Source organism: Hemiscyllium ocellatum, chromosome 2, assembly GCF_020745735.1.
Source record: "Hemiscyllium ocellatum isolate sHemOce1 chromosome 2, sHemOce1.pat.X.cur, whole genome shotgun sequence".
In the NCBI taxonomy this organism is placed as follows: Eukaryota; Metazoa; Chordata; class Chondrichthyes; order Orectolobiformes; family Hemiscylliidae; genus Hemiscyllium; species Hemiscyllium ocellatum.
In genome coordinates, this window is record NC_083402.1 from 11,726,861 (window position 1) to 11,740,329 (window position 13,469).

Here is a 13,469-nt window from a genome sequence, read left to right on the forward strand (position 1 = left end):
CTTGCTGGGCTGAAGGGCCTCTTTCCACACTGTAGGGATTCTACTCTTTCAAACAGCCAGATGGGCTGAATGGCTTCTTTCACTGCTGTAAAACCGGAGCCTAAGCTCCTGTGATTCAGTCGAACCGTAGTGGCGCCAAGGACACTGCCATACCAATCCCTTTCTTACGGTAACCATGGGCAGGTAACAAATGTCAGTCTCTCCAGAATCAAAAGTGAAATAAAAGTGGGTCGCAGCCCCATAAAGGACATTAAGTGAACTAACCTAGAGTAAAGGTAACCTTAAACATTCATTCTCTCCAGCAATGACCCTCCGCAGCAGTCTGTGCCACTTGGAAAATGCACCAAGTCTCCTTAGAAACCACTTTCTAAACACGACCATCTAGAAGGGCAAGGGCAGCAGGTACATGGGAACACCACCACCTGCAAGTTCCCCTCCAAGCCACTCACCATCCCTGACTTGGAAATATGTTCTTCAGTATCATTGGGTCAAAATCCTGGGAATTCCCTCCCTCATGGCATAGCGGGTCAACCCACAGCAGGTGGACTGCAGAAGTTCAAGATGGCAGCTCACCCCCACTTTCCCAAGGGGCAGTTAGGAATGCTGGCCCATCCAATGATGCCAAGATCCCATGAATGAATAAAAATAAAGCACTTTACAATCAATGCTGTTAAACTGGGGAAAGGTGACCTCCCTTTCTGTCTCCTGAGACGATGGCAAGGGGTTCTAGTCTGGATAAATCAAAGTGATAAGTAGAAAAATATAAGGAACATGCTTTGGAGTGAACCTTGATTCCATGATAGCAATCTCAACTCTGAACCAGAAAGGTAGGGGTTCGCATCTGGGCAGGTGGTGACATAGTGGCAATGCCACTGGAGTAGTAACCCAGAGACCCAGCTTAACATTCCCAGGACATGGGATCGAAACCCAGCCGGGCAGCTGAGGAAATCTGGAATTCAATTAACAAAGCTGACCTAATGTGACCAGGTATTGTCAACTGCTGTGCAAGTCTGGTCCACTAATGTTGTTCAGGAAAGGAAATCTGCCTTCCTTACCCGGTCTGGCCTACACGTGACTCCAGGCCCACTGTCATGTGGTTGACTCTGAAATGGTCTAGAGAACCAATCGGACAACTAGAACAAATGCCACCCTTGCCATTGCCACATTTCACACAGGAAATCATCTTGTTCCAAACAGTTCCACTGAATGGAGGTGAGAGTTCCACACTCTGAACACTAAGCTGACATTCAAAGGGTGTTCTTGTCTAATGAGCTGCCCCAGCCTCCCATATCACAACAGCCCAGATCAGCAGGAGACCAGAGTTCCAGTCTATAAACACCAAGTTCTTCTCCAGCAGGGTGCTCGATTCCGATGTCACAGACTCTACCTACCGTGGTCAGCATCATCAACGGTCTTCGGCCAAAATGATCAGAGGCAGCACCAGTCACAGGGGACACAAGGAACTGCAGCACAGAGAACATGGATCCAATGAGCCCTGGATTGATACAGACAGAAAGGGAAAGCAATGAGCAGTGAGTCAACCTGAAGAAGGGCTTATGCCCGAAACGTCGATTCTCCTGCTCCTTGGATGCTGCCTGACCTGCTGCGCTTTTCCAGCAACAAATTTTTCAACCTGCTTTAATGACAACAATCCTATATCAATGCCTCAAACATATTTCAGGTCAAGTGAATCTCCATTTAGTAAATTACTCCCTGCAGGATTGTGATATACAACTGTTACAGCAGAATACACACTGTGAAGTACAAACATTATGCTACACTACATTCATGTTTACAACGCAATAACTCATTAAACAACATAGCTTCCTTTAACCGAGTAAAATATTCTCACCCCCAAAGAGGACGCTGTTATATTTTCTTACACTGGGAACCCCGATCATATCAGCAAACCAGACCACAGAATGCTGCAAGGATTGATAAATACCATCCTGTTGATAAAAGGAACAGAGAGTCAGAGTAGAATGAGGAATAATCTGTTCAAAATCTTAAGTCAGCATTGCACTTTGTATTAAAAAAGTTGCAAGACATACTTTTGTCCCTTGTTTCTGAAGGCTTGTTCCCTATGCCCACATTAGTAATGGAAACTGCCCACGTAAACATGTCACATTGTAGTTACACCTTCCACTCAGTGGTGGCACTGAAAACCTCAGTCTTGCATCTCCATTATTTTCCATTTAATAATGAATAGTAAAAAACCTAAGCATTAATTTAAAAATAAAAAATACCATGTGAATGGTGACTGAATTATGCTTGGGTGCTCCTGTCTGTCTGAGCTCAGCCCCTCTTTCCAAGTTGGAAAATGAATTTGATCTTAAAGCACATTGTGCAACTCCACAGGAGGTTGCTGAGTAATACATACCATTAGCAGTAACAATGTCTTCTGAGCTGAGCCACTGGCTTGGCAAGGTTATCCACAGATGAAGGAAGAACATGCATTTATGTGTCGCCTTTCATAACTTGAGCACATCCCACAGTGCTGAAAGTTTGGACACCATTGTAACATGGTAGTCAATGCATGCACAAGATCCCACAATCAGTGATGTGATAATGACCAGATCAGTGATGTTCGTAAAGGTTGAATATGAACCAGGACAACAGGGCTAGTCCTCTTGTTCTCCACTGAACACTACAAAGGAATCCTTGTCTCAAAAGTGCTCCCCCTCCACCAGATTGTCAGCACAGATTGTGTGCCTTGTAGGGGGTACATGTAGAGTTTTACCAAATTTACACCCAGAATTAAAGAGTTAAATTATGGTTTTGCATCAACTTGGGTCATATTCCCCAAAACTTTGAAGAGTGAGGGGTGATCTAAATTCAGTCTTCAAAATGTTAAAATGACTGAATATGTATTTCGTGACAAAGTATTTCACGAGGTGACGGGATTTTGGAATGAGGAGGACTTTTGAGTTAGACGGAGGTCAGGAATTTTTTTTCACGAAGAAACTCAAACATTCTGGCTATGGGGTGGGGGGGGAGTCAATTGAAACCTCCAATGTGGAATTAATAGATTTGTGCGAGATAAGGATTTTTTTTATTTATTCATGGGATGAGGTTGTTGCTGGCTAGGTCAGCATTTATTGTACAGAGGGCAGTTTAACAGTCAACCACATTGCTGTGAGTCTGGAGTCATGAGTAGGCCAGATCAGGTAAGGTCAGCAGATTTCCTCCCCTCAAGGACATTAGTGAACCAGATGGGTTTTTCCAACAACCACGGTTAATCATTAAACTCTCAATTCCAGACTTTCTTTAATTGAATTCAAATTTCACCATTTGCTATGGTGGGATTCAAACCTGGGACCCCAGGACATCAGAGCTGAAAATGTGTTGCTGGAAAAGCGCAGCAGGTCAGGCAGCATCCAAGGAACAGGAAATTCGACGTTTCGGGCATAAGCCTGTCCTGATGAAGAGCTTATGCCTGAAACGTCGAATTTCCTGTTCCTTGGATGCTGCCTGACCTGCTGCGCTTTTCCAGCAACACATTTTCAGCTCTGATCTCCAGCATCTGCAGACCTCACTTTTTACCCCAGGACATTATCCAGGTCTCTGGATTAATAGTCCAGCTACAATACCAATAGGCCATTGCCTCCCCTTCAGTTGATCTAGATCAAATGTGTAAATCTTGTCTCAGTGTACAGATCTCCCTTAATAGAAAGAAATGGGACAGAAAAGGCTTGTGGGGCTGAATATCCTCAATGTCCTGGAAAAGAAGCCTCCTCAGTAACTGCCTTGCTGTATCTGTGCGGCTGAGCTGTAAGTGGGTGTCTGAAATAAGATACATTCCCCAGCATTGCCATCCCCCCATTTGATCAACATCGCACTCGCAAACAAATAGACATGGTGCGAGTACCAGGAAGTCTCAGCTCAGCTCTTTTACAAAGGTCATCGTACAAAACAGAGGAACGCAGAGTAGCTGTGGAGCTGCTGTACACCTCCCAGCTTTTCCTTGGCAAGAAACACAGGTTACTCATCTCTCCCCAGAGTCTGTCCCCACCCCCAGCTGGTCATAAATATGACTCAGCTGCTTTCTGGCAAGATTTCCATAACACTCCCAGGCTTTTATACGAGGTCAAAACAGCCAGCAGGAGAGGGGAGTGGAATCTCAGAAGAAAATCTCAAACATGAAGGCCTCAAAACTCCTAAGGACTGCACAGACATTGGCAGGGCTATATGTAATATTTTGTGAATTCAGGATAGGCCAAAGGACTTCAATTAGGTTTTAAAGGCAAGCTGTGCTATCTCGATTCCTTAACTGACTGAACTCTTTCTGAAGGTTATGGGATAAAAGCCAATTTCTGGTTTGACTCCATCACCCACTGAGGGAATGCTGCACATTTGGAGGATTTGTTTATAGACGAGAAGTTAATTTGAGTCTAAGGTGGTCGAAAATGCGATTTCCAAGATAGATTAGTGTTTGTCCCCGAGGCCCTGTTCATTATTAATCACTCAATTATTAAAGCAGTCTGCCCTGGTTTGAACCATTTTTGTGGAATCTAGCTGTGAACAAATAGTCTGTCTTACTCCTTACATTGCAAAAGGGACTACATTTCAAAACAAAAACTCATCCAGCTGTAACAAGAAAGAAAACGCCACAGGAAAGATACTCCATGTGGTTAACTAAAAGAAACCTGAAGAAAAAAGTCACATAATTGTGCAAATATTGGTGGCAGAAGAGTGACAGACCATAAAAACAGTAAAGAATGACTAAAAGATTAAAAGGAGAAAAAAATTAGAGTACAAGAGAAAGCTAACTAAAAACATTAAACAGATAGAGTTTCTAAAGATAATTAAAAATAATTAACAAACATTCTATAGAAAGTGAATCTGTAGAATTAATAATCGAAAATAGCAAGATGGCAAATGAATTGAACAGATTATTTGCATAAGTTGTCACCATGGAGGATGCAAGAAATCGCCAGAAGGAGGGAGAAACTCAAGAAAATTACAAACACCAGGGCAGTGAGAGAGTTGTTAGAGCTTTGGGCTGACATGTGTCTGGGTCCTGATGAATTTCAACAATGGCTTCTGAGATAGCTGATGCATTGATTTTAATTTTAGATTTGCAAATGGGCAAAATAGTGAATGTAACCCTTTTATTCAAATAGAGAGGATCACAAACAGCAGGAAACTACAGATAGTTAGCATAACATCTGTCCTAAAGAAAGAAGAAGTCAATATTAAATATGTTGTAGCAGGACACTGAGGTAATCAGGCAGAGTTGACATGGTTCTGTGAAAGGGAAATTATGTTTAACCAAGTTATCAGTGTTATTTGAATGTGGATAAAGTGAACCAGTGGATTTATTATACTTAGATTTCCTGAAGGTGCCACTGTTGTAGAAAAACAATTGGTGTAGGAGATAAAATATTGGTGTGGATAGAAGATTGGCTGGCTAAGAGGAAGTAGAGAGTAGAAATAATTAGGTAATTTTCTTGTTGGCAAGGAGTATTGAATGATGTGCCACAGGGACAGTGCTGAAGCCTCACCTATTTACAGTTTTGTGGGAGAAGCCACAAAAAAGGATTCATTTTAAAAATGAGGTAACTCAGAGGTGAGGAGAAATTCTTCTCACAGAAAATCCTCTGACTTTGGAACTCAAAAGGTGGGAGAAGCAGTTTCTTTGAATGTTTTTAATGTAGAAGACTTTTGATAAGCAAGGAGGTGAAAGGTTATTGGGGGTGGACCAGAATGTGGAGTAATTTGATGAGATGTGATCTTATTGAACGGAGGATTAGAACCGTGGGGCTAATTGACCTACTCCTGCTCCAAAGTCATGTGTTTGTAAAGTTGAGAGTCCATAAGACCATAAGACATAGGAGTGGAAGTAAGGCCATTCAGCCCATCGAGTCCACTCCACCATTCAATCATGGCTGATGGGCATTTCAACTCCACTTATCAGCATTCTCCCCGTAGCCCTTAATTCCTACATGGAGTCAACTCCATGTAGGCCAGACCAAGTGAGGGTGGCAGATTTCCTTCCCTAAATTAATGAATAAGAAAGGAATTCAACAACTATTATCAATTGTAATAATGGTCACTGTTACATGCAATGTAATAATAATTGATGGAATTCAAATGATAAGATTTGAACTCAGGTCTCCAGACTATGAGCCTGGGTCTCTGGATTACTAGTCCAGTAACAACACCATTACACCATCATTTCCCCTGATTGTAGGATCTTACTCTGTGCAAATATGCACCATCAGTTCTAGCTGATGTGTCTCCTCTCCTTCATTGAGAAGTTTTATCTTCTGTTACAATCCTGACACCATTTGGAAGAAATGTTACCCCTCACTGCCCTCAGCAGGCAATCTGTGGCTTTTCACTTTTAAAAAAAAACGTTATACAATAAAAAAGGGGAGTGAGAGATAAGTAACAGAGCAGAGATAACAAATCCAGAACAAAGCTTTGGTTGTTACTCGTTCCTCCTTTCTTTCATAATGAGTCAACAGAGCCTTTATTCGAGGCAGGGTCAGGAATAGTCGCCAGGAAATATTTCTCCACACAGAGAAATTATCAAAAACAAGAATAACTTGCATTTCTGCAGCGTCTGTCACTTGCAGGAAGACGTCCTAAAAGCTTTTTATAGTTTAAGGAGGGGTACAGCAATGTAGCCAAGCAGGATGTGAAAAGAGAGAAAATGACTGGAAGACTTAAAGGCATAGCTCAAGGAGAATGTATTTAAAGAGGTTTTTAAAATGACAGGAAGATAAGGGCCTGAGGTGTACTGTCTTAGACCAGAAGACCAATGGAAGGAGGTACAGGAGTAGGTCAGTTAGCCCCTTGACCCTGCTCTGCCATTTAATAGGATTATGACCAATCAGCATTCCTCACATCCACTCTCCTGCGGTTTTTCTGCAACTCTTGATTTCCTGACTGATCAACGATTGATCTGTCACAGTCTTAAACATACACATACTCAGCCCCCACAGCTCTCTGTACTGAGGACTTACAAAGACTCTCCACACTCTGGGAGAAGGATTCCTCCTTATCTCAGTCTTAAACTGACATCCCTTTATTGTAAGACGATGCCCTTTGGTCCTAGACTCTCCCCTCTCAGCATGTTCCCAGTCAAGCCCCTTAACAACTTTTTTTTAATCCATTCATGGAATGTAGATTCCTATATGTTTCAATGAGATCACCTCACTCCTCTAAACTGCAGTGAATCGAGTCCTTGTTTCACCTTTGTCCATAAGACAACCCCTTCATACCAGGGACCATTCTAGTGAACCTTCTCGGAGCTGCTGCCGCCACTGAATTGATATCCTTCTTTGAACAAGGGGACCAAAACCGCTCACAGTACTCCAGATGTGGTCTCACCAGCACCTTGTACAGTTGCAGTAAGACTTGACGTCTCCTATACCCAAACTCCTTGAGATAAGGGCCAGCATTCCATTTACCTTCCTGATTACCTGCGATACCAGGGTGTGTGCTGGCTTTCCATTCTGTGCTCCCCCACCCCCCATCCCATCCCCAGTCTCTCTGTGTTGCAGCTTTCTGCAAGTTTTCTGTACTTTTGTTCTCCCATCCAAATGAACAAATTATACCTCATCATGTTCCATTTGCCATCATTTTCCCACTTACTTCAACAATCTCACTTTAAACTGCTTGTATCCCTCATGCAAATTGCTTCTCCACCTATTTTTGTGTTATCTACACATCAGTCTACAGTAAATTGCTCCCATCTTCCAAGTCATTAATATAAATTGTAAACAGTTGTGGTCCATGTAGAACCCAACTGACTACAGATCGCTGAACTGAAAGTTCCCCTTATCCCCATTTTGTCCCCATTAGCTAATTCTCTGTCCACACCAATATATAACCTCCAAAACCATGGGCTCCTATTTTATGACTTAAGCCTTTTTTTGAGATACTTTATCGAACACCTTCTGCACGCCCAAATACAACACATCTATGGGTTCCTCTCTATCTACTCTGGTTGAGACTTCCTCAAAAATTAACAAATTAATCAGACAAGATTTCCTTCTCATGAAGTCATACTGACCCAGCTTGATTAGATTAAGATTTTCTGAAAGTTCTGCTATTACTTCCTTAATAATTGGTTTCAATATTTTTCCAACAACAGATCCCTCACGCAAGGCTCATCACCTGCTTTTTGCCACCCTCCCTTTTCGAAGAGGGGTGTTACATTGGTATTTTTCCAAACATCTGGAACTCCTGCAGAATCCAGGGACATTTGGAAAATTACAACCAATGCGTCCACTATCTGTGAAGCTACCTCTTTGAGGTAGCTCTTTTAGAATGCAAGCCATTAGGGCCAGAGGACCTATCTGCCTTTAGTTCCATTAGTTTGCCTAACACTACTTCTGTAGTTATGGTGGTATTTAATTCCTCCCCTAATTCTTTCATATTAAAAGGATATTCAAAGTATCATCCACCATAAAGACTGATGCAAAATATCTATGTAACGCTTCCTTGTTCCTCAAAACTGTCGCCCCACATTCATTTTCTAAGAGGCCTGTATTCACTTTGACCTCTCTGTCTCTCTCTTTCCCTTTTTATATATTTAAAGAAGCTCTTAATCGAGCAGATGCCAGAGTTGACTGGTGTGAGTCAGCTTGAGGAACAAAGAATCCCAACACAGTGGGGATATTACTTTTGAGTGTGGGCGAAGGCTCATGTCGTACAGCATTAGCAATGGGCAGGAACCTGATTGAGGTGTCCAAAGTTATAAAGTCATGACTTGGAGGTGCCAGTGTTGGACTGGGATGGACAAAATTAAAGATCACACAAGAGCAGGTTATAGTCCAGCAGGTTTATTTGGAATCACTAGCTTTTGGAGAGCTGCTTCTTCATTAGGGAACATTTTTAACTTTAAAGTTATAAAGGATAGACAGGAAGATACTTTCCGATTGAGTGGAAGAGTCAAAGACCAGGGCACAAAAGATAAGAAGTAGGAGGTTCAGAAGGGACCTAAGGAATAATATTTTCACTCAAAGAGCAGTGGATATCTGGAACTCATTTCCAATTTAGATGAGCCTTTAAAATGTCATAGCATTCAAGTCAATGGGCCATATGTTGGGAAATGGAATTCGGATAGATAGATGCTTGGTGGTCAGAATGGACACAATGGGCCAAAGGGTCTATCCCGTGCTGTGGAAAATCTATTCCTCTAACAATGACTGTTACTATAAACAAATATACCTCCCCGATTTCTCAAAATGCTGCAGGTTCTTCATGCAAAGGATTATGGGTAGGTGGGCAGCCATTGTAAATATCCTGACCGATATATGCTGGTGTTAGTATCCCATTTGTATTCATTTTTTTTCATTTATGAATGCAGTTAGCTAACGATGTAACAATGACCCAGATACAGAGGAACCTCGATTAAACAGCATTCAATTATCCGAATATCTGATTATCCAGCAAGATCACAAGGTCACAATGCTCAGCTAAACCATGTTATCCGGCATTCGGTTATCCGGAATTCGATTAACCGAATGAAATACGACCCGCCCATGTCCTTCACATAATTGAGGTTCCTCTGTAATCTGATTTCAGTCATTTTGATTAAGGGATAAGTATTACCCAGGACACTGGGGAGAATTCACCTTCCTCAAAAGAGTGCCATGGAATTATTTACAGCCGCCTGAACAAGTGTGTAAGACTTTGAGAAGATTTGTAGCTCAGGTTGAGGTTTTGGATGCAAGTTTGCTCGCTGAGCTGGAAGGTTCATTTCCAGACGTTGCGTCACCCTACTAGGTAGCATCTTCAGTGGGCCTCAGGCTGATAATTCCTGCTTTCTATTTATATGTTTGGGTTCTAACCGGAACTCTATCAACAAACACATTGAGTTAGATCCCATCTACCACCCCTGAGAAAAGGAACAGGAAGTGACTTCACCACAGGAAATAACATCACCAACCCAAAAAAACCCAAACATATAAACAGAAAGCAGGAATTATCAGCAGTGCTTCGCCTCTAGCTCACTGAAGATGATACCTAATAGAGTGACAAAACATCTTGAAATGAACCTTCCAGCTCAGTGAGCAACTCTACATCCAAAAGTATGTGAGACCTTGATTGAACATCTCATCTGCAAGACGGCAGCTCTGACAATGCAGCACTCCCTCATGGTCACACTGGAGACTTATTTGATGTTTGAGCGCAACCTCTAGAGTCGGACTTCAGGTGTCAGTTCAGAGGGCACAGCTGACCTCAGATTTCTCAATGGTGAACAGAGTAAACTATCAACGAATAGTTTTAGTGAATCTCCTGGATTCTCTGCCTAATCACAGAGGCAGACACGCAGATTATCAAAGCATTTTTTTAAAAAATTCATTCACAGAACGTGGGTATCACTTGTTCGGTCACATTAATTGGCCACACGACAGTTAAGAGTCTGTGGGTCTGGAGACATAAGCAGGCCAACCCTGTTAAGGATGGTAGATGTATGTTCTGAAAGGGCATTAGTGAAACAGATGGGCTTTTTTAACAACAATGACTACGTGCTCACTATTAAGTTAGCTTTGAATTTCAGTAAAAAAAAAGGCCTGGAATTAAATCATCAAAGTGGGATTCGAACATATTTCCCCAGATATTAGCCTTGGGTTCTGGGTCACTAGCCACCACCTCACCCCAGGTTCTAAGAAAGGTGATGTCCCACTGGGTCCACTGAAAAGTTTCAAGCAGGATGATGTTTGGAGTTGTTACAAATGGACAATACTCAAGTCTCCAGCAACAATACGGTGGCACAGTGGTTAGCACTGCTGCCTCACAGCACCTGTAGACCCGGGTTCAATTCCCGACTCAGGCGACTGACTGTGTGGAGTTTGCACGTTCTCCCCGTGTCTGCGTGGGTTTCCTCCGGGTGCTCCGGTTTCCTCCCACAGTCACAAAGATGTGCGGGTCAGGTGAATTGGCCAAGCTAAATTGCCCATAGTGTTAGGTAAGGGGTAAATGTAGGGGTATGGGTGGGTTGCGCTTCGGCGGGTCGGTGTGGACTTGTTGGGCCGAAGGGCCTGTTTCCACACTGTAAGTCTAATCTAATCTAATCTAATCTAATATCTTCACTTCAAAGGTCCCAAATCAAATCATTAGAATCTGACTGTACATGACGAGGGCGGCACGTTGGCTCAGTGGTTAGCACTGCTGCCTCACAGTGCTAGGGACCCAGGTTTGATTCCAGCCTCGGGTAACAGTCTGTATGTAGTTTGCACATTCTCCCCAGGTCTGCATGGGTTTCCTCCAGGTGCTCCGGTTTCCTTCCAAAGACCAAAGATGTGCATGTTAGGTGGATTGGCCGTGTTAAATTGCCCCATAGTGTCCAGGGATGTGCAGGCTAAGTGGATTAGCCGTGGGTAATGCAGGATTACAGGGATAGGGTATGGGAGGTGGGTCTGGTGCAATACTGTTTGGAAGGTCAGAGTGAACTCGATGGGCCAACTGGCCTGCTTCCATACTGTAAGGATTCTATGATTCAGCCCATCATGTCTATGCCAGCTCTTAGGAAGAACATTTCTATTAAATTGCTCCTTAACCTGTCTCTCGACTAAGGAGGACACACCCAGCTTCTTCATTCCTTCCACAAAACTAAAGTCCCTCAAAGCTGGTCCCATTCAAGTGAGTTTCTTCTGCACCTTTTCCAAAGCTGCAATATTCTTCCTAAAACATAATTCTTGGAATTGAATATAACACTCGAGCTGAGGCCTAGCATAGAATTTTTGCATGATATCTATGCTTTTGTACTCATCCCCTCAATTTATAAATACAATTTTAACACATAATGTCTATGCCGATTATGCTGAATTCTTCTGTACAACTCACAATTTATCTCTTTACTGATAACACATCCTGTAGTCAATGGCAATATACTGCCCACTCACCAGAAACATGCAGATTATAGAAATTAAAATGTCAGGAAATTTCTCTTCACCATAAAGTATAGCATACTGAGCTAAATCTCACTTGCACTCACGTGATCAGTCTTTCCATAATATTCCAGTATGGAAGGCAGCAGCGGTAAGATGAGAGTAAACCCAAGCAGATCAATGAGAAGCATCAAGAAAACAATCGTGATGATGTGCGAGGACCCATCATGGCTGCTGGCTTCAGTCTTGGCCTCATTACTTTCTTGACCACTGCTGCGCTGTTCTCTTCTCTCCATGGTTCACAACAGTCTGTCTAAAAGGAAGCAAGAAGCATAATTATTTCTTTTTCTCTCTCCCCCACTCCTGGCTGTTTCTAATTTCACCTTCCCTCAGGGTCTAAAAGGGAGGAGGGAAATAGACCTAAACTACTGAGTCATTGTGTATTGAATTCCTTCTGCCAAATCCGGCAGAGATGTATTTGCATATCCTCGAACCTCATTTACTGCATCCAGTGCTCTTGATGTGGTCTCTTCTATATCGGACAGACTGAGCGTAAACTCACTGAACAGCTCAGGGACCATCTCTGGTACATACGCACCAACCAATCCCACCTTCCAGTGGCCATCCACTTCAACTCCCCCTTCCCCTCTCCCGATGACATGTCCATCCTGGGCCGCCTCCACGGCCTAAACAAAGCCACCCGCAAACTGGAGGAGGAACACCTCATCTTCCACCTAGGGAGCATACGACCACATGGCCTCAACATTGAATTCACAAGTTTCCAATCTCCCCACACCCCACGCCATCCCAGATCCGACCCTCTGACTTGGCACCGCCCTCTTGACCTGACCTACCTGTCCATCTTCCTACTAATCTATCCGCTCCACCCTCCCCATCAACCTGGTACAATCACCTTCTACCTGCACCCACCTATCGCCATCCCACCTACCATTCCCCTACTTCCACCCCCAATACTTATTTCTCAGCCTTCCCAGTCCTGATGAAGGCTCCTGACTGAAACGTCACTTCTTCTGCTCCTCAGATGCTGCCTGACCTGCTTTTTCCGACGCCACACTCTATCTACTCTGACTCTCCAGTATCTGCAGTCCTCACTATCTACTACTTCCTTCTGCAACACCCAATAAGAATTTGACAACACTTTCACACATTACAAATTCAAACTACTGGCGCAACAAATGACTCAGCTGAACTTAAACTTAAGCACCTCATTATCACATCATTAACCTATGGATGGATAGTCTTTCAATTCAGAGACATGATTTGGAGATGTCGGTGTTGGACTGGGTGGACAAAGTTAAAAATCACACAACACCAGGTTATAGTCCAACAGGTTTAATTGGAAGCACTAGCTTTCGGAGCGACGCTCCTTCATCAGGCGATTTGTACATGAATGTATGCAGTTTTTGAATGAAGTGCAATGTAACTCTGCAAGTACAAATTCACCCCACAAAATATATGTGTGCATGTGGGTCTTTGTCTGTCTGTATGTGTGTGTCTGTCTGGGGTAGGGGTTGTGAGTGTGAGAAAGTGTGTGTGTGGGTACAGAGTGTCTTAAATCTGTGAGGGGGTGCATGTGTGAGGGTGGGTGTCTATAAGGGT

At 43.1% G+C, this 13,469-nt stretch overlaps 1 protein-coding gene across 2 annotated transcripts in view; it reads right to left on the reverse strand.

The window, feature by feature from the left end:
• The window catches only part of mfsd10 (major facilitator superfamily domain containing 10), a 61,492-nt gene that overhangs the window by 31,926 nt on the left and 16,097 nt on the right, over positions 1-13,469 (reverse strand). Inside the window, exons 1-4 of one of the 2 annotated variants that reach the window (XM_060834641.1) lie at positions 12,799-12,819; positions 11,957-12,162; positions 1,853-1,949; positions 1,392-1,495 (exon numbers count right to left, since the gene is read on the reverse strand). In XM_060834641.1, coding sequence (XP_060690624.1) covers positions 1,392-1,495; positions 1,853-1,949; positions 11,957-12,145 — 390 coding nt within the window. In that variant the 5' untranslated portion in view covers positions 12,146-12,162; positions 12,799-12,819. Of the gene's footprint in view, positions 1-1,391; positions 1,496-1,852; positions 1,950-11,956; positions 12,163-12,798; positions 12,820-13,469 lie in introns of those variants that run through there. The other variant, XM_060834632.1, reaches the window with a different exon arrangement.